Source organism: Rhopalosiphum padi, chromosome 4 (genome assembly GCF_020882245.1).
Source record: "Rhopalosiphum padi isolate XX-2018 chromosome 4, ASM2088224v1, whole genome shotgun sequence".
Lineage (NCBI taxonomy): Eukaryota > Metazoa > Arthropoda > Insecta > Hemiptera > Aphididae > Rhopalosiphum > Rhopalosiphum padi.
Genome location: NC_083600.1, coordinates 33375253 through 33394454, shown reverse-complemented (window position 1 = coordinate 33394454; position 19202 = coordinate 33375253). Strand labels below are relative to the sequence as shown.

Below are 19202 nucleotides of genomic sequence, written 5' to 3'. Positions count from 1 at the left end.
TTAAAATCCTTGAAATATTTTCTCTAAAGTTTTGAAATGTAAATAGGTAAGTAGTAGGTACTTGAACTTTATTAAAAACCTCATTTATCTTTTAAGTAAAAGCTTTTTATACTTATTAATTCTAAATTTTATCATATGAATATTATGAAAGATATGAAGACGTCCACTTAATATTTATAAAGTGTAATGCTATACCTATAAAATATTTCCAAATAAACTGTTTTTCTCTTAAAATGATTTTATAAACTAATCGAATAATTATAAACATAAAATGTAATTAAGATGTAGGTACTATTTATTTTTGTCCCCATCAAAAACCATTGACGAATTTTACTCACTATATTACTATAATCTATATATATATATATATATATATATACCTATGTATTTATGTATACATTTTAAAATCTAAAAATAAAACCAACAATTATTATATAGCCAATAGCCATATAGGTAATTATTAGGTACTGACATAGTGACATAATGTGTTATTACATACAATTTAATATCACTAGTAATTTGTATAATATAGTTTAATATTTTACCTTACACATCTTTTTCCAAGATGATTTGGGGCTGAAATAGTTCATTGGAATAACCATTATGGTTTATAATGTTTATTTATTTAAATATATGGTATGAATCATATGACACTGAAATCCTTGCTGGCAAAAGTTAAAAGTACGTATTAGCATAAAAAAGTGAAGTTTCAAAAAATGGTTAAACACGAGGGGTGGTCTTAGTACCAGTTATCTTACTATTAAGTACCTATTTATCAACGACCAATCAATAACACCACGCGCTTACATGCATACATATGCTTATTACGATAAGTACAATTTTATTTCATTTTTATTGTATTTTGTTTGCGAGAAGTTAAACTATTATTTTTTAAATATATTACAAATATAATCACTGAAAACTTCATAAATCATAATATAAAAAACAATTAGTTAAAAGGTACAAAATACGTAGATTTATAAATAATATATATTTATTATTTTGTACATTCAATTATATATCATTACTACATCGATTTTTATTTTTATGCTCTCGAGGAAGGTTGTCCGACTATATAATACTATTATTTATAAGCCAAAGCCACTGCCTTCATTCAATTTCTTTTTAAGAGAACCCTACACCCGCATATGTTGTCATAGTCTGACCAATGCAGTGTATGTGTGTATGTGTGTGGATAAAAAAGAGGGGGTGTAAAATACATGTAACTCCACAACAACTAACGTAGAATGTACCATACTATTATTCATTAACTCGATCGAGTGTTGCTAATTTCTTAATTTAATGTTACGTTTTTTTTTTTATTGTTTCATGGCACTTATACAAAAACAGCACCAGTACAACACTCTCCGACGGACCCGGAGGTGTGTGCTGTATGCGTCAACACTGGCAGTTCCCTCATGATGACGTCTCCGAACGTAACTCGCCGGTCGAGTCACACGCTCAGTAATCACGTTTGCCAAATGGACTAAACCGTTGCATATATAATATTATTATATGCATATTATTATTATTATTATTAAAATATTATTATTATTATTATTATTATTTATTATTATAATAATAATCTAGAACAAAACGTTGTATCAACTAAAAATATTTAACAAATATTTATAAACATACATTATAATAAAAAAAAATAGAGCATATATTATATGTAAGGCTTATTCGTAAGACAATTTCGATCTTTTTTCATTATAATATTTTATTGTTGACATATAACAGCCATAATATACCTATTACCTACCTTACATACGTTAGGATACCTTCTACAATCAAGCGATTTCAAGAAATGAAATCTAAGAAGTTAATATGCTAAGTCCTATGTACCTATTCGTATGATCTACGAATAAAACCAACTATCTATCAACGTAATGGTTTTGGTAATCAATTTTTAATATTACAACCAATAGACCTATAATATTATAGGTACCTTTGATTATTATTAATGCCAAATACCAATTAACGTCCTTCAGTGATATTCCACCATTATCTATTGAATAATATTCATAGATAACCTATACCAGTTGATTCATTTCACAAAATACACTTATATTTATAAATTCTTTTTTTTTTAATTTCAAGATGTTAATAACGACATTTTTAAAAAAATAATTATATTTTTTACTATTTTTGATCCTTATACCTATACTAAGTTTTTAATTTTTTGAATAATAACATACTTGCAATTTTAATTCTATATTCCAAAGCAACACATTATTCGAAGTATTTCAATACATGAAAATCAAATTTCGTATAAGTAGTTAATTAGTTATAATTAAGATAAATTGAGTAGTAGACCAACATTTTGTGGTGTACCCCTGTGCCATTCCACTTGGCTCAACTATATCAACCTACTTCAAATTCTTATTATACATAAACTATTTATAAAAATATATATATTATATTAAAAATTAAAAGTATTTTGAAAAATATTCTAATTGCAATAAGGGTTTTTAAAGGTATATTGTCATAATGTCATTATAAAAAGTAAAAAACTTTTTTTCATTAATATTGTTTTTTCGATTATTTAAAATTATGTAAAAAATTATTTCTTAAATTAGTGTTGCTTGATAAAGTAATCATCCGGTATTAATAAATTATACACACTTATATTATAATATATTCCCTGTTTACATATTATATGATACTCAATTATTTTCAGCCACAACTCCATATACATAACACAGGAAATTATATTGTGTAGATAGGTATTCAACAAAATGTGCAAATAATTTGAACCAGTTTTAGAGATTTATCAACTAAATTTAACTTAATAATTATTTTTTTTCTTTTTTTAAGCCTAGCTATAATATTACCTAGTTACAATTGTACACTTGTTATGTACATTTCAAATAAGTACACCTAAAGTTAAAAAATATCAAAAATTCAGTTTACAATCATACAAAATGAATCAACATAATAAATAATAAACGTCTATTTTAATGTGTCACACAATTTAAAAAAAAATACGTCCGGCTTGATTTGACGCTCAACTATCACCTAATAATAAAAACAATAATATAGTCTTAAGGACACTGGCGTTAAACACTTAAAAATGTTAAGTGACACACTAAAATTAGAATTTAAATTTAAAAACATGATAAACAAATGATTACGTTCGCGGGGTATAATCTTTTCGTTATTTTGAAATTTCAAAAAATATTATTGTTACTATATACCCAATACCCAAGTGATCATACATATATCGCCAAATTTTTTGTACTTTTTTAAAATACACCTATATAATAACCATATAATTTCTTGATGATCCTACTTTACTAAATTGAAGTAGACGCTTTATTATTTAACACGCAACTCGAACAGTATTACATAATATGTAAATTGTATGCATGCGTGTGTGGACCAGCCAAGCTAATGATTAATATTATATCAATAATAACTAACCATACATTAATTTAATCTTGTTAATATGATTATCTATATTCTATACGCACACAAGCCGTACACATCACCAAGTTGTATATTATACAAATTATTGTAGGCCTATTGTTGGTGCTCCATGACTATATATTATATGTTTATCACATCATAATTATAATTGTTAATATTATATTTTTTTTACGAAAAATTTCTTTTAAATTTTACATTCAAAAATAGGCTCATAAATAAAGTATGGACATACGTAGGTTCATTTCTACACACTTACTTAATTATTGTTTAAAAAGTAAATTATGTTTTCATGTTAAGATAGGTTCTTCATATTATTATAATTAAAATCTTTTAGTGATACTTGAAACATAAATTTAAATTAAAACATTCAATTAAAAACAAAATTTATCTATACTAATAATATTTATACTGTGTACCGTATTTAGTGTAAATGAATAAGTGTTCTTTGTAAATATTGTTATCGTTTTTATTGAATATTTATACATTTTGTTCATTTGTACATAAACTCGAAATTAAATAATTTTTTTGTAAATTACAAACAAAATTTTAAACAAAGCTCATGATGACTGAGAAACCGTACTATTATTAAATGTTAAGGACAAGGAACTTACAATGTTTTTCCAAAAAAAACTTCTTATAATTTTTTGTTATTCTCCAGTATATTTTGTATTTTAAAAAATGCAAAAACATACATTATTATATAGTCAATTTTGCAATAATATTGTTTAAGAATAATTTATTATGTATTAGGACTACAGAATAATATAATAATAATAATAATAGCTACATTTGTCAAACTAAAAAGACTAAGTAGTTATATCAAAAACTAAAACCCTCGTTGATTTTTTTGTAATTGTTATGAAAAATGGTAAAAAGTTAAGTACTAATTATCAATAAAAATTAATTCTAAATTTGTAGATATATATTGTTGAGTTTTAGTAATTAGTATTCATCAATGTTTCTTGATGTATTATTTTTAATAGAAAACAAATTTATATATTACATATATATACAGTTAAATTTAAAAAAATATATATAAAAAATGCATAAAATGTGTAAACAATTTGTAAAAATAAAACTATTATAATAAAGAGATTTTAGAAAATGAAAATTTTATATTGGAGTTTTTAAAAAAAAGAAAATGTTTTTATTTTTTGTCCAATTACAAATATATTAAACTATATAGCACTTAGTTAAACATTTCAATATTTGATAAAAACAAATTGGGCTAACAAGAAATAAAACTTACTATTTTAAAAACTACTTAATTAGGTATTAATAGTAATATAATGATTTAAAAAATATATTCATGTATAAATTGATAATAAAATTTACTAATTAAAGTAGATTACAATAGGATGAAAAGCAATAACCGTGAGAAAAAAGAAATCAGAGAACAATCATACAGAGAAATATCAATATAACCACAAAGTAAAACAACTTTAATAACAAATAAAAAATTCTTACTCTTAATTTTTTTATTATCTTAAAATTTTTAAAAATAAAAAAGGTTCAATATTAACTTAAAGTTATAATACATTTATTCTTTTTACTTTTTTAGCTTAAAGAAGAAATGTTTTACAATTACAAATAAATAGCTATTAATAAGTAGACTGAAGTGTTTTATAGTTAATTTTACTAAAAAAAGCTTAACCAATATAAAACAAAAGGTCTAATATATTTGAAAGGATACAAGTGTTCAAAATGATAATTCTATTGTTCAGAATACATTTTTTTTAAATTGGATGACATTAAAAACATTTTTAAAGCTGTAAAATCATCAAATACACTATCACTTAAAGATGGGTACTGTTTAATTATATTTTTATCTATATGAACTAAACATGCAGACCATCCAGCATTTTTTGCACCTTTAAAGTCCAATAAATAAGAGTCACCAATATGCAAAAATAGTTTACGGTTTAAACCCTTTTCAATATATGATTCTGCTTTTCTAAATATTTTAATATCTGGCTTCTCTGACCTCACTTCATATGACGACAAAATAAATTTAAAATAATGTGAGAGGCCAAGATTTGTTATCATAGATTTAATTCTTGGGTCATAATTAGTCAAAACTCCCAAAGGAATTTTTTCATTTTTCAAATAATCCAATAACTCAATTGCTCCATTTTGTACTTTAAATGTTTCTCCAGTACTGTAAGTCATCATTAAATCGTCAATTATATCCCTCAGAGGTACATTATCAGTGATATTTTCTATCTGAAATGCTTTACTAAAAACATTTTGTGCATAAATTCTCCAATAGTTTTCCCATTTAAGTCCAGTATCAAGACCAAAATTTGGATGTGCTTTTGTCATAAATGTCCAATTTTTATTAATCAAATTTTCGAGAGTTGATAATTTTACTTCTAAGCCATATTTATTTAAAACATTAGAGTATTCTACAGCTGGAGAACTTCGATATTTTAATAAAGTACCAGTTACATCAAATGTTATCAACTTGAATGCTTGACGATTCATTTTAGTTAATATTTCTGAAAATGATTTTAAAAATATTCAATAACAACACAATCAAATATAATAATTTAGAACATAAATAAAATGTATAAACATACTACGTACAAGTTTATTTTTTAAGTGTTACTCTGCTAATTATTGTATTAAAATAGGTAACACTAATTAAAATATATCTCCTTTTAATTAATTAAAACTTTTTATATGTTAATCAACTCAAGCTATAAATGTAAATGTTAAATATATATTTTTTAAACAAAAACTTGTATCAAAAAATGTCCTAAACTGACAAAATAGAATCAGAAACTTTTCTGTTGAAAAGTACTTCAGTATCATTATTCATTCTACCTAATTGGTATGTCTAAATGTCATATTGGATATAAATTATCATATCCTTTATAAATATCTCATCAACCTTAGGTAGATCTAATAAATATCTAGTATTCAAAACAATGAACCCTTTTTTGGATCTGTGTGAATACATCAAATAATTAAAATATTGAGTAATAGATTTTATTGAGATTTATACACATTTTTATCTACCAATTAATAACTAATTTAAAATCAAATAACAATTAATACTTATACTATTTAGCAAGTAGCAGTCACCAGTACCAATCAGTGATATATTATTTTATTGAAATTTACAAAAAAATTGATAAACTGTAAAAAAATAATAAAAAAAAAATAATATATTTAATCCTAATTTATGCAATTAGAAATAAAAAAGTTCTCAAGAGACTGGGTACAGGTACAGAGTACCTATGGACAATTTATATCTCAACATAAGTTAACAATGTATTATTATTTTTAATCTATGATCAACAGGAACATAATACATTTCAAATTATCATTGAATAATATATTTTTTTTAAACTTTACAATATATTAATTTTTTTTACATTAAATTGCATGATATAGACAGACTGACGACTGTATTGATTGATAGGTACAAATCAATCAAGCATTCAATAAATTACATGACTGCACAATATACTGACAAACATACTGACTTGTACCAATATCAGACCTTGAAACAAATCAGTACATAGCCACTGTTTCAAATTATTCTTTTGAAAATGTTGATTACTCGAAAAGTTTAGGTACCTACTAATGAGTAATGAGTTCTTTGACCTAGTATTGTATACAACACATAAACAAAAATAAATAATATATTATTTTAGTTAGTATAAGTAATAAAATGGTAGATACTTGATGTACTTTGTGACAAAATGTTCAACACATAAATTTGTTTTTAAAATTTATAATTTAAAAATTGAGATTGCAAGTTTAATATAATACAACATAAAAAACAAATAAAAATGCAGTTTAAAATAAGAACAAGAAAAAATGTATTAGCACATTATTATAACTACATCAATATTAAATTTTATTTGTTACTGTTATTAAAAACATCTAATGAACAATAAACTCTAAGATAATTATATTTGTTAATTAAATTTATAGATATGTAGGTAGTTATGAGGTAAATCTCCTGGAATTTTTTTAGGTATTAGATGGAATGATGAATGCTTGACATGTAATAAATAATTTACTGTAAATAGTTTAATATAAAAGCAAATTTGAAATCACAGAAATACACTAGGTAAATACTTAAATTATTTAATGAATTAATTAGGTATTAAATTTTTAGATAATTCATAAATATTAAAAAAAGAATTCTGTTTTTTTTTATGGTGGATGGGTAGTGGATACCTCAGCAATTTAAAAAAGCGTTGGCACAACATTTATTATACTTAATGATTTAAAATAATGTATTTTACCTGTCTTTGAGTAAGTAATTCAATCAATTTGTCTGTAGCAGATAGTATTGTGGTGTATTATTTTTAGTATTTTGAAAGCATTTTGATTCGTTTTAATCAGTTTCTTAATTTATTAAATTCCTCAAGTTGTAATAATTGTGTTCATGATTGACTCGAGTATTATTTTTTTTCTACATCTAATTAATGTTTTTATCTGGTGTCATTAAAAATATACATAATAAATAATAATTCGCATGTATGAACTAAAATGTAAAAATTACATTGAACCTATTAAAATTACTTATCAATAAAAAATATACAATGCTGATTAATATAATATCAATCACGGTTATTGTTTATTAATACTATACTACTTTTTTACTTAAGCCTTTCGTGAATACTTAATATTATGATCTTGTGAGTCGTCAGCAAGCAATATTGCAGTAGTCAGACTTCACACTATACGAATATGTTCAGTCTGTGGTGAATCAGATAGCGGACTGCGGAGGCTATATCATACAGTTCGTATCTTATCATTCTCTATCTATGACTACAAATTAAAGGTAACTAAAGACGATATCACCAATTATTCTATGTTATAAAAAGAAATCTTCTAGAAATTATAGATTTTGTAACAGTCTTTTTCAGTTTTTTTTTTTTTAAAGAAGAGTGAAGTCTGACTACCTAACATTATTCTGTGCACCACGGTCTTATAAGACCGTGATTCTGTGCTACAACCATAGGTAATAATATTATCTATGGCTACAACTTGATAGTGATAATATGATAACAATTATTTTAATTATTTTTAGGTTAGGTTGGATGTGAGATATATTTTAACTCGTCATTTTGCTATTGCTATTATAATAACAAACTGTCTGAAGTGTAATCAATAATCAAGTCTTACATTTTGTGTTTCTTTAAAGTTTAAATATTTTAAACTAATTGAAATTAATTTCAAATCGCTATCCTTAAATATGGATACAATTATTGATAGAGGGGCGCCGAAAGCTCGTAACTTTGAACCATATGCAAGTAATGGAGGGTAAGTTGGAAATTTAATAATCTTTTTTTTTTCTTTTAACTTATATTATTATTATTTATGGTGAATACCTAATGATTACTTTTAAATATTTACAGTTCAATTGTTGCCATTAGTGGTAAGGATTTTGCAATTGTTGCTTCTGACACGCGTCTTAGCGAAGGCTATATGATTTATACACGTAAACAATCAAAGTTATTCCAACTATCTGACAAATCAGTTCTTGGGTGCACAGGGTGTTGGTGTGACACATTATCATTGACCAATATTATTCAGTCTCAATTGAAGGTAAAAAAATATTACTTATTAATATAAAATATTAATACTTATTTAAATATAATACTTTTTCAGTCATATTTGTACGATCATAACACAATAATGCAGCCTAATTCTATTGCTCAATTGCTATCTACTTTGTTGTACAGTAGACGTTTCTTCCCATACTATGTCTACAATGTACTTGCTGGACTCGATAATAATGGTGAAGGTTGTTTATACAGCTATGATCCTGTAGGTCACTGTGAAAAAGTCAATTACACTGCTGGTGGCAGTTCTGGTGTTCTCATGCAACCATTTTTGGATAGTTGGGTAAGTTACAGTTTAAATTTTATTTTATTGAACATACCTTCTTGTAGAAAATTCTTTCAATAAGCTCATTATCACAAAATGTATTTGGTTAGTAAACTATCAAATGTAGGTTCTTTGTATTTTCCTCTACACAAAAAGTTAGTGTTCAGTAACATGTTTAATATTTTAAGCAAATGATGATGCCAGTACCTAACTAAAGGATCTCTGGTGCCATTTTATAAATATATTTAAATTTATAGAGTATTAATTTGACAATATTAAAATAAATGTTTATTTTTTAGTTGCATACTAAAATGTATTTAACTAAATAATATAACTTTAATTTAAAACTAGGTAATAATATAATAAAATAAATATTAATAATGTACGTATTTTTATTAATCATACAATTGTATAAAACTTTTTTGTGTTAGTTGGGAAACCGGACTGCTGATAATCCTGTTACTGAAGAAGAAGCATTGAGCTTGGTTAAAGATGCATTTACTGCAGCTGGAGAGCGTGATATATACACTGGAGATGAAGTAGTGTATAACATAATTAAAAAAGATGGAATCAAGACGGGTGTAGTTCAACTTCGTAAAGATTAAACTTTTGATGAAATAAAAATACTACAGTTATAATATTTTTTTTTTTATATTTAAATATAATAAAACAATATAATTAATTATATTGTATTCAATGAATCAATGAAATAATAAAATAATATGGCAAAAAAAAAATAGTTTTTTTGTTTATATTACATTAATGAAATTTCCTTTCATATAAAATATTGACTGAGTTATTAATAATCTAAGATTAAATCCAATTAGAATTAAGTCAAAAGTGATAGAATTTAACTTTCAGGAATCTTCATATTCCTTTCCAAAAAACTTGTACACCACTGTGCACTAATTACTTATAGAGTAACTGGTATTTAAATTAAAAAAATCCAATCAATTATTGCATTCAAGAAAATTAAATGATTCATAATATCAGAACTTATTTCAAAATGCTTTGGTAAACTGTTGACATTTCTTTAAAATTTTCAATGATTCTCAGTAATTATTCATACTTTTACTTATTGGCATATTAAAAATATTTTTCAAGCTTTCACCAATAAAATTGAAGGTACTAGGTAATGAAATATAATAAGTTTTATATTTTTACTTTTTTACTTTTTGAATTAATATGCAATGTCATCAATTTTAAGCTTCAATATTGCTCATAAAAAATGCATGTTACTCTGAACATTTTTTTGAATTCTAATAACAAAAACTTGCAAAGAATTTCCAAAATTGTCCAAACTATGTTAAAATTCAACATTTTATAAATTACCTACAAACAATTAACACATTTTTGTGATTATAACAAATTTAAAATACAAAAATAAATTTTGTTTATGTATTTTTGAAGTTTTTATTTGAGTATAACATGAATGATAGAGAAACCTTATATTAAATTATCAAGTATTTTTACTTAAAAATGAAAATGTTATAAATAAATGGAAAAAAAAATCTTACATTTAAATCTCTAAATTTTTTAATATTAAATGACATTATATAAAAGGATTAAATAAACATTTGGTGAAAAATGCAAGCCTAAAATTGTTCATTTATAATGTTTGATGTTCAAAAAAAAAGTTGAATTTGTTACAAACAGGATTTGCATAAAAATGTCCATTTTCCAGTTTATTTTGTTTAGCAGGTACTGAGAAATTTAGACAATTAACATATAACAGAATTTATTAAATTTGGTATATTTAATCTATATTTTGTATGCTATTGTTCATCACCCCTAACGAAAAAAAAAAGTGCCGATTAAATCGAATTTACTAGCAGAAACGTCAGAAACCACCTCCAACTTCGTTGTTTGAAACATGTTTACTGCTCTGACTTCTGAATATGTTATTAGCCACATCATTGAAACTTTTATAAGACCAATAACATCATCATTTCATTCAGAATCGGAATGTAATAAGAATATTGACTTACTACTTTACTAGGTATTTAGAACTTTGGGACATTATTGGTTATTATCATGGATTTTATTCCTGCTTACAAATAATTGATAAGGGTTAAAACCAACACCACATAACAATAACACTGTCTACCTCTAGCAGACAAAAAAAGAGTAGTTTTTATGATAAGAGATTACTACTTTCAAAAACAGCCAACAGGCCATACATCCTGTAAGGCTGTAAACTGCTTAATTGATGTTTGATGTGGTTAGTTCACTGAATCGTGACTCGTGAATGCCGTGTGGCAGTGGCACGATCATCGATAATAATATTTGTTATTTTGTGATCAAATATTTGATACTCAGTACTCAGGTCATTTTTAAATTACTGTCCTTGTTAGTCAATAGGTAGACCACTTTGTTCGTCATATTTTAGGTTATTTACTAATTATTAAAGTATTTATGTAAAAAATACTGTTTTAGTTGTTATAGTAATATTAAATAAATTACTATGGAAGAGCCACCAGTAAAAACAGCCAAGCAATTAGAAAAGGAAGCCAAGAAATTAGCCAAATTGGAAAAGTTTAAACAAAAACAAGATCAAAAACAGAATACACCAAAAGAAGAAGTATGTATTCTACCCGTTATATGTACATGACACATGTTTTTACTCATATAATAAAAATAAATGTTAAGTATTAGATATGTTTTATCTACGTAAAAATATTGCATTTATAGGTTAGCTACATTAAACAAAAATATTATGCTAAATTAATAAAGTATGTATTTATGTTAGAAAAAAGAAAAAAAAGAGCCAGTTAAAAAAGAAAAAGGAGTAGCAGTGTATACACAGAATACTAAACCTGGTGAAAAGAAAGATGTTTCATGCCCAATGCCTGATTCATATAGCCCTGGATATGTGGAAGCTGCATGGTATAGCTGGTGGGAAAAAGAAGGATTTTTTAAACCGGAATATGGGGTATACCTTAGGCATTAAATATAGTTTTTATGTATTTATAAAATAAAATTGTTATAAATAATTGAAAAAAATATATTAATGTATATTAACTTATATATATATATAACTTCCTTATAGCCTTGTATTATCATGTTTATCTATTTTACATTTTAGAAAAAAAATGTATTGGAAGATAACCCCAAAGGAAAGTTTGTAATGATTATTCCTCCTCCTAATGTAACAGGATCTTTACATTTAGGACATGCTCTCACTAATGCAGTGGAGGATGCAATTACTCGGTGGTAAATATATTTTAAATATTTATTTATTTATTTTTTGAATTTTAATTTCAGTATATACTATACAGAGTGATTCTTTTATCACGAACCACTCATTATTTCAAAAGGTATTCATGTTTTTGAAAATATTTTTTTACAGTTTCAAGTTATTAAAAAAAAAAACATTTTTATTAAAAAATTATATTTTTAAATATTATTTATCCTTAATTGTTTTTAAGTTTTTTACTTTTTTGAATGACAACATAGTTTTAATTTCATATTCCAAAGCAGAATATTTTTCTGAGGATTTTGATACATAAAAATCGAATTTAGGGCGAGTAGTTTATGAGTTATAAGTATTTAAAGTTTTGATACGCGGAATGGAGTGGTACTGGATACCCGCAAAATGTTTGCCCACTACTCCACTTGTCTAAACTTCAAATACATATAACTCATAAACTACTCGCCTTAAATTCGATTTTTATGTATCAAAATACTCAAAAAATTATTCTGCTTTGGAATATGAAATTAAAACTATGTTGTCATTTAAAAAAGTAAAAAACTTAAAAAAATATAAGGATAAAAAATATTTAAAAATATAATTTTTTAATAAAAATGTTTTTTTTTTTAATAACTTGAAACTATGTAAAAAAATGTTTTCAAAAACATGAATACTTTTAAAATAATGAGTAAATTGTGATAAAAGAATCACCCCTTATAAGTTATAACTATAAAAGATATTTTAAATTATCATTATGTTCTCAATATTTACTAGGAATCGAATGAATGGAAAAACTACTTTATGGAATCCTGGCTGTGACCATGCAGGAATTGCAACTCAAGTAGTAGTTGAGAAAAAATTGTGGCGTGAAGAAAAAAAAAATAGGCATGATGTTGGTCGTGAAAAGTTTATTGAGAAAATATGGGAGTGGAAAAAAGAGTTAGTATTGAATGAAAAAATAAATTTTGATCTGACTTTGAACCCTAATATTAAAAAAAAGATCTTAATTTAAAGTATAATTATATCTTAGGAAAGGTGATCGTATATATACACAACTAAAGTTATTAGGATCTTCGTTGGATTGGGACCGTGCATGTTTCACTATGGACCCTAAACTCAGTCATGCAGTCACGGAGGCTTTTATACGTTTACATGAAAGTGGTGATATATATAGAAGTAACCGTCTTGTAAATTGGTCATGTGCTTTAAAAAGTGCTATTTCTGATATTGAGGTTAATTTATATTTTTAATACAACTTAGAATATTAAATTTAATATTAAAAATGCAAATTTATTTTAAGAAGTTCTTACTGTATAATAGGTAGACAAAATTGAACTGCCTGGTCGAACTTTCCTATCGATACCAGGTTATGAAGAAAAAGTTGAATTTGGTGTTCTCGTATCATTTGCTTATAAAGTCATAGGAGAAGATGAAAAAGTTATAGTAGCTACCACTAGAATTGAAACCATCGTGGGAGATACAGCTGTAGCAGTTCACCCATCTGATCCTAGATATAGACACTTGCATGGTAAATATGTGCAACATCCATTTTGTGACAGAAAATTACCAATAGTTTGTGACAATTTTGTTGAAAAAGACTTTGGAACAGGTAAGTTTTTCAAAAATAATCTACTTTATTAATATTTCAATATTTTAATAATTTATTTAAGGTGCGGTAAAAATAACTCCTGCTCATGATCCTAATGACTATGAAGTTGGTAAACGCCACAACCTACCATTTATAACAATATTTAATGATGATGGTGTAATTATTGGCGATTGTATTGAATTTAATGTATGTATTTTTTAATATAATACTTTTCAACTTTAAATTTTACTACAGTTTAATATTAAAGGGAATGAAACGATTTGAAGCACGTAAAGCTATTTTACAAGCATTGAAAAAAAAGAATCTTTATTGTGAAACTGTTGACAATCCAATGGTTGTGCCCATTTGTAGTCGATCCAAAGATGTTGTTGAACCACTCATTAAACCACAATGGTACATTCGTTGTGACCAAATGGCTAAACAAGCATCAGAAGCTGTCAAAAATGGTAATCTCACAATTATACCATCTCAACATAATAAAACTTGGTTTCATTGGATGGATAATATTAGGTAATTATAAAATATTAATAAGCAGTGGCGAAGCTTAAGTTTTTAGTTGGGGAGACATTGAATAAAATTACACTAATACGCTTGGATTCCTCCCTTTTTATTTTACCTATTCGATAATGCACTTTTTATTTGTACGAGTAATTAATAATTTCATCGTTCAAAATGACATAAAATATATCATCAGCCATAAGGACAAACTACAATATAAAAACAACAATATTAAGAAACACGTAGGTACCTAATCGGCTATCAGTAATAGCGATTTACAGGGGACGATGTCGATAGTTGAGGAAATCCGAATAGCGAGACGTGTCTCATAGCGAAGATAGTAAACCCCACTTACATTAAAATCCCCCCTGTACCCGCGCGCCAATAATTGAGAGACGTTGCATCGTAACGTCTCTTCGATATAATATAATATTTGGAATGACCCGCACGGCCGTATCGCGGGCATCTAATCTATTTTAATAATTCTCAAAGACTATAACTGTACAACGAAAAACCAATTTTAACAAATATTAAAACATATATCATTTTTATAATATAAATAACGTTAAAATTTGTAAATATTTTATAAAACAAAATTATTTTTCCTGTATTCTAATTTCTTAGTGGGTAGACGTTGTCTCATTGTCTCCTATGACGCTTCGCCACTGTTAATAAGTAAAAATTATATAAACAATTTTGTGGTTTTTTAGGGACTGGTGTATATCTAGACAACTTTGGTGGGGACATAGAATTCCTGCATATTTTGTTACTATTGATAATCAATCTCCAAATTCTGTAAGTAGAAAAATAACACATATTTAAATTATTCTAAGTTTAAAAACAAACAATTTTAGATTAATGAGGATGATTGTTGGGTGAGTGCATATTCTGAAGAAGAAGCATTACAAAAAGCAGTAAAAAAATTCAACGTTCCAAAAACAAAAATTATACTTCGACAAGATGAAGATGTTTTAGACACTTGGTTTTCATCAGCCCTGTTTCCATTTTCAATATTTGGATGGCCTGATAAAGTAATTAATTTAAATTTAATTAAAATATAATATTTATATCAACACAATTAATAATTAGTATTATTTCTTTATTATTTTAAGACAGATGATTTAAAGATGTTTTTCCCCGGCACTTTATTAGAAACTGGCTATGATATCTTATTTTTTTGGGTAGCACGTATGGTTTTCTTCTCTCAGCGTTTAATGGGTTGTTTACCATTTAAGTAAGTAAAAGTTTAATTAGCCACATACTTATAATAATTAATAATTATGTTAGAATTTTAAAAAATGTACATTTACTATTAATGCTACTTGAAAATTTACTTGAAGCATTGTATAAAAATATAATAATAATTTGTTTCTGCTTAAACAATAATTACAGCTCAAAAAATAAATTAAGATAAATTCAGTTTAGATTTAAATTTTGTTTGAGATTGAATGTGAAAAGATATTGTTTATAATATGTTGTTGTATTCTACTGGTTTTAAGTCTATTCCAAACCTTAGTAATACATTTATTATCATAACTATGATTGGTGTATCTGCGGGGTAGGTACGATGGGCAGCTGCCTCCCCAGCGACTTATTGGAGGGTTTTACCAATATAAAGTACCTAATCTATGTAGCATGTAAAAACTAAAATTTTACAATTTGCCTCCCCAGCCATGGAGGTACGCCTATGGTAACTATATATGGTATTATGAAATTATATTGCATTGTGAGCTTTATTACTCTAAAACTTTAACTATTGAGTTGGATTTGATAACTTATAAAGTAGTGGAATCTTCTCAAGACACAAACAAAATAATTATTAGTTAATGTATAGTTAAATATAATATGAAATTGTGTTTATCATTCTATGAGACGTGTTAATAAAAATAGCTTTTCTTTATTTATTATGATTTATTTGATGATGTGAAAATTTGAAGTAAAATATATTTGTTATTACTTATTAGTATTATCAATTGTAAGTGAAAAGACTTCACTGTTAGACATGGAAAAAAATGGAAATAGATAAACATTAACTGGATAAATATAAAAACTGAATTACTAATAGAACCAATATAACTACTATAATGTTTAAAATGTAAAAAAACTAAACAATTTAATTTTTCAAATTTGTAATAACTAATAAGTTTAAAAAACCAAATTTAAAATGTTTTCTTAATGTTTATTATTAGGAAAATTTTTTTACATTCCATTGTACGTGATGCACATGGGCGTAAAATGAGCAAATCATTGGGTAATGTTGTTGATCCCATAGATGTTATTAAAGGTATATCATTAGAAGATTTAAACAAACAACTTTCTGACAGTAACTTGGACCCAAAAGAAATAGAAAAAGCTAAAGCAGGACAAAAGCAAGACTATCCTAATGGAATCCCAGAATGTGGAACAGATGCATTACGATTTGCATTATGCTCATACATGTCTCAAGGTATACTACGATTTAGTATTTATAATATCATAATTATATTTTTTAATGTCAAGTTGAATAAAAATGAACCTATACTATCTAATTGTCATTTATTAACTCAACATAACTTTATTATAATTGTTTTATAGGTCATGATATAAATTTGAGTATTCTCCGGGTACAAGGTTATCGTTTTTTCTGTAATAAACTCTGGAATGCCATAAAGTTTGCACTTATGTACTTTAAAAAAGAATTTGTACCTTCCCAGTTATCAGAGGTAATTAATTGAAATATTTGATTTTGTACTTAGGAAATTTTAATTTCTATTTTAAAATGAATTTAAAAAAATATAAAAATGTAACTATCAGTAATTAGAAATTTTTAATAGATTGAAAACTTAAATAACATGGATACATGGATTTTGAGCCGCTTGTCATTAGCTGTAAAATTGTGTAATACTTCATTTGAATACTATGAACTCAATGGTGCTACAACTGCGTGCTACAATTTTTGGTTATATGATTTATGTGATGTTTACCTGGTAATTTTAAGTAACATATTTTAGTTTAAACAGAAGTAATATTATGATTACCAATTTCAGGAGTCACTTAAACCAGTATTTGCATCTAATGATGTAAACAAGATCGACACTGTTCAAAATGTATTGTTCTGCTGTTTGGACACAGGGTTGAGATTGTTATCACCATTTATGCCATTTATCACTGAAGAACTTTATCAAAGATTGCCACACTCTGATATTACTAGATATCCTAGTATATCTGTTGCTTTGTATCCCGAAACAGTAAGTGTAATAAAATAAGTTATAGTTTGCTTTAAAATAAATAGTAAATTATACATATTGAAATATATTATTTAGATAAAATATGCTTGGAGAGATTTAAAAATTGAAAATGAAGTTGAAGTTGTTCAGAAAATTGTTCATAGCATTAGATCGGCTTTATCAGATTATAATGTACCCAAAAGTTCAAAAACTGAAACATATATAAATTGTTCTGATGAAAGTACATTACAAACTGTAACTAAATTTAAACTAGAGATTGCTACTTTTGCTAATTGCAGTAAAGTAGAACTTGCAAATGCATCATCTATACCAATTGGATGTGCTATCCTGTCTATATCTGATAAATGCCAAGTACATCTTTTATTAAAGGTTAGTTTAAACAATTAATGCGAAATATTTTTTTTTGTTTATTAAGTAATTAAAAATAACTCCAAGTTTTAATTTGTGTTTTTACCAGGGCTTGATTGATACATCTAAGGAAGTGGAAAAGTTGAAAAAAAAGAGTGATCTATTAACTCAAACCGTAGAGAAACTAAATAAAGCAATGAATGTAGCAGATTACGAAATTAAAGTTCCTGAAGATGTAAGAAGTGCAAATAAGGAAAAACTTAAGCAGTCTCAGGATGAATTGGATAGACTTGCTGAAGCAATTGGAGTGCTGAAAGTAATGGACTCATAATCATAAATGAAGAATGATTTTGGCAATAAAGAAATGTGTACTTCATTTTTTTAATTTTGTGTCCATAATATTGATGTTCATAATCTAATTGAAATATTTTAATACATTCTTTATTTACAATAATATTAAAAATTATATTTAATGTGGCTTTTTATTTAATTTATTTACCACTATATTCTAATTTACTAAGACAAACCATTAAGATGATAATATTTTTTTGTTATAGCTATCTCTAGATATTGATTGCTATACACAACCAATACTTATCGTTTTACAATTTAATATGTATGATCAGATTCTTACTGTTCTACCCGTCCATATTTTTTATAAATTTTGCTATTACACACTTAACCAAATTTTTTTTTTTAGCATATCTAGACAAACATCTTTTAAGGGTTGTAATTAGTAAACATTAACTTTGTTTATTTGTTATTTGCTACTGCACACTGTGTATATAGTATTGCTACCTAAATAAGTTTTTTCAATACAATTTAAAAAACCAAGTTTTATTTTTAATAATTTGATTAATACTTGTCTTTGTCCTTATATTAATACTCAGTGATATGGAAAACTATTATTGCATACTTATTGAATGGAAGTTAAATTATATATTAAATGCAAATGTTTAGATTTTGATAGAAAATAATTAAAATTTATGAATTTACTATGTATGCTTCAATTCAATACTAATGTATTATAACAGAAATACAAAAT

General features: G+C 25.4%; 4 protein-coding genes across 11 annotated transcripts in view; 3 read left to right on the top strand and 1 right to left on the bottom strand.

Moving 5' to 3' along the window:
* Nucleotides 1-2641, top strand: part of LOC132929058 (glucose transporter type 1-like) — an 80414-nt gene extending 77773 nt beyond the window's left edge. For all 8 annotated transcript variants that reach the window (XM_060994103.1, XM_060994107.1, XM_060994102.1 and 5 more), the window contains one exon: nucleotides 1351-2641. In XM_060994103.1, coding sequence (XP_060850086.1) covers nucleotides 1351-1490 — 140 coding nt within the window. In that variant the 3' untranslated portion in view covers nucleotides 1491-2641. The remainder of the gene's footprint in view (nucleotides 1-1350) is intronic.
* Nucleotides 2642-4853: 2212 nt separating this feature from the next.
* Nucleotides 4854-8400, bottom strand: LOC132929059 (rhythmically expressed gene 2 protein-like). Its single transcript, XM_060994113.1, has 2 exons — nucleotides 7695-8400; nucleotides 4854-5930 (listed from the first exon to the last, which is right to left on the bottom strand). Exon 2 carries the CDS (start codon nucleotides 5914-5916, stop codon nucleotides 5146-5148), a length of 771 nt encoding a protein of 256 aa, XP_060850096.1. The 5' UTR covers nucleotides 5917-5930; nucleotides 7695-8400; the 3' UTR covers nucleotides 4854-5145.
* A 96-nt stretch (nucleotides 8401-8496) lies between these two features.
* Nucleotides 8497-10022, top strand: LOC132929060 (proteasome subunit beta type-1). The gene is made up of 4 exons (XM_060994114.1): nucleotides 8497-8718; nucleotides 8814-9003; nucleotides 9067-9303; nucleotides 9717-10022. Exons 1-4 carry the CDS (start codon nucleotides 8651-8653, stop codon nucleotides 9888-9890), a joined length of 669 nt encoding a protein of 222 aa, XP_060850097.1. The 5' UTR covers nucleotides 8497-8650; the 3' UTR covers nucleotides 9891-10022.
* Nucleotides 10023-11455: 1433 nt separating this feature from the next.
* LOC132929057 (valine--tRNA ligase) lies at nucleotides 11456-18630 on the top strand. Its single transcript, XM_060994101.1, has 18 exons — nucleotides 11456-11646; nucleotides 11722-11866; nucleotides 12035-12217; nucleotides 12371-12498; nucleotides 13250-13414; nucleotides 13506-13707; nucleotides 13796-14084; nucleotides 14146-14270; nucleotides 14332-14594; nucleotides 15293-15377; nucleotides 15437-15613; nucleotides 15695-15816; nucleotides 16772-17028; nucleotides 17157-17284; nucleotides 17396-17548; nucleotides 17609-17809; nucleotides 17885-18178; nucleotides 18267-18630. The coding sequence occupies exons 2-18, from the start codon at nucleotides 11750-11752 to the stop codon at nucleotides 18486-18488; spliced, it is 3111 nt and encodes a 1036-aa protein (XP_060850084.1). The 5' UTR covers nucleotides 11456-11646; nucleotides 11722-11749; the 3' UTR covers nucleotides 18489-18630.
* The last annotated feature ends 572 nt before the right edge of the window (nucleotides 18631-19202 follow it).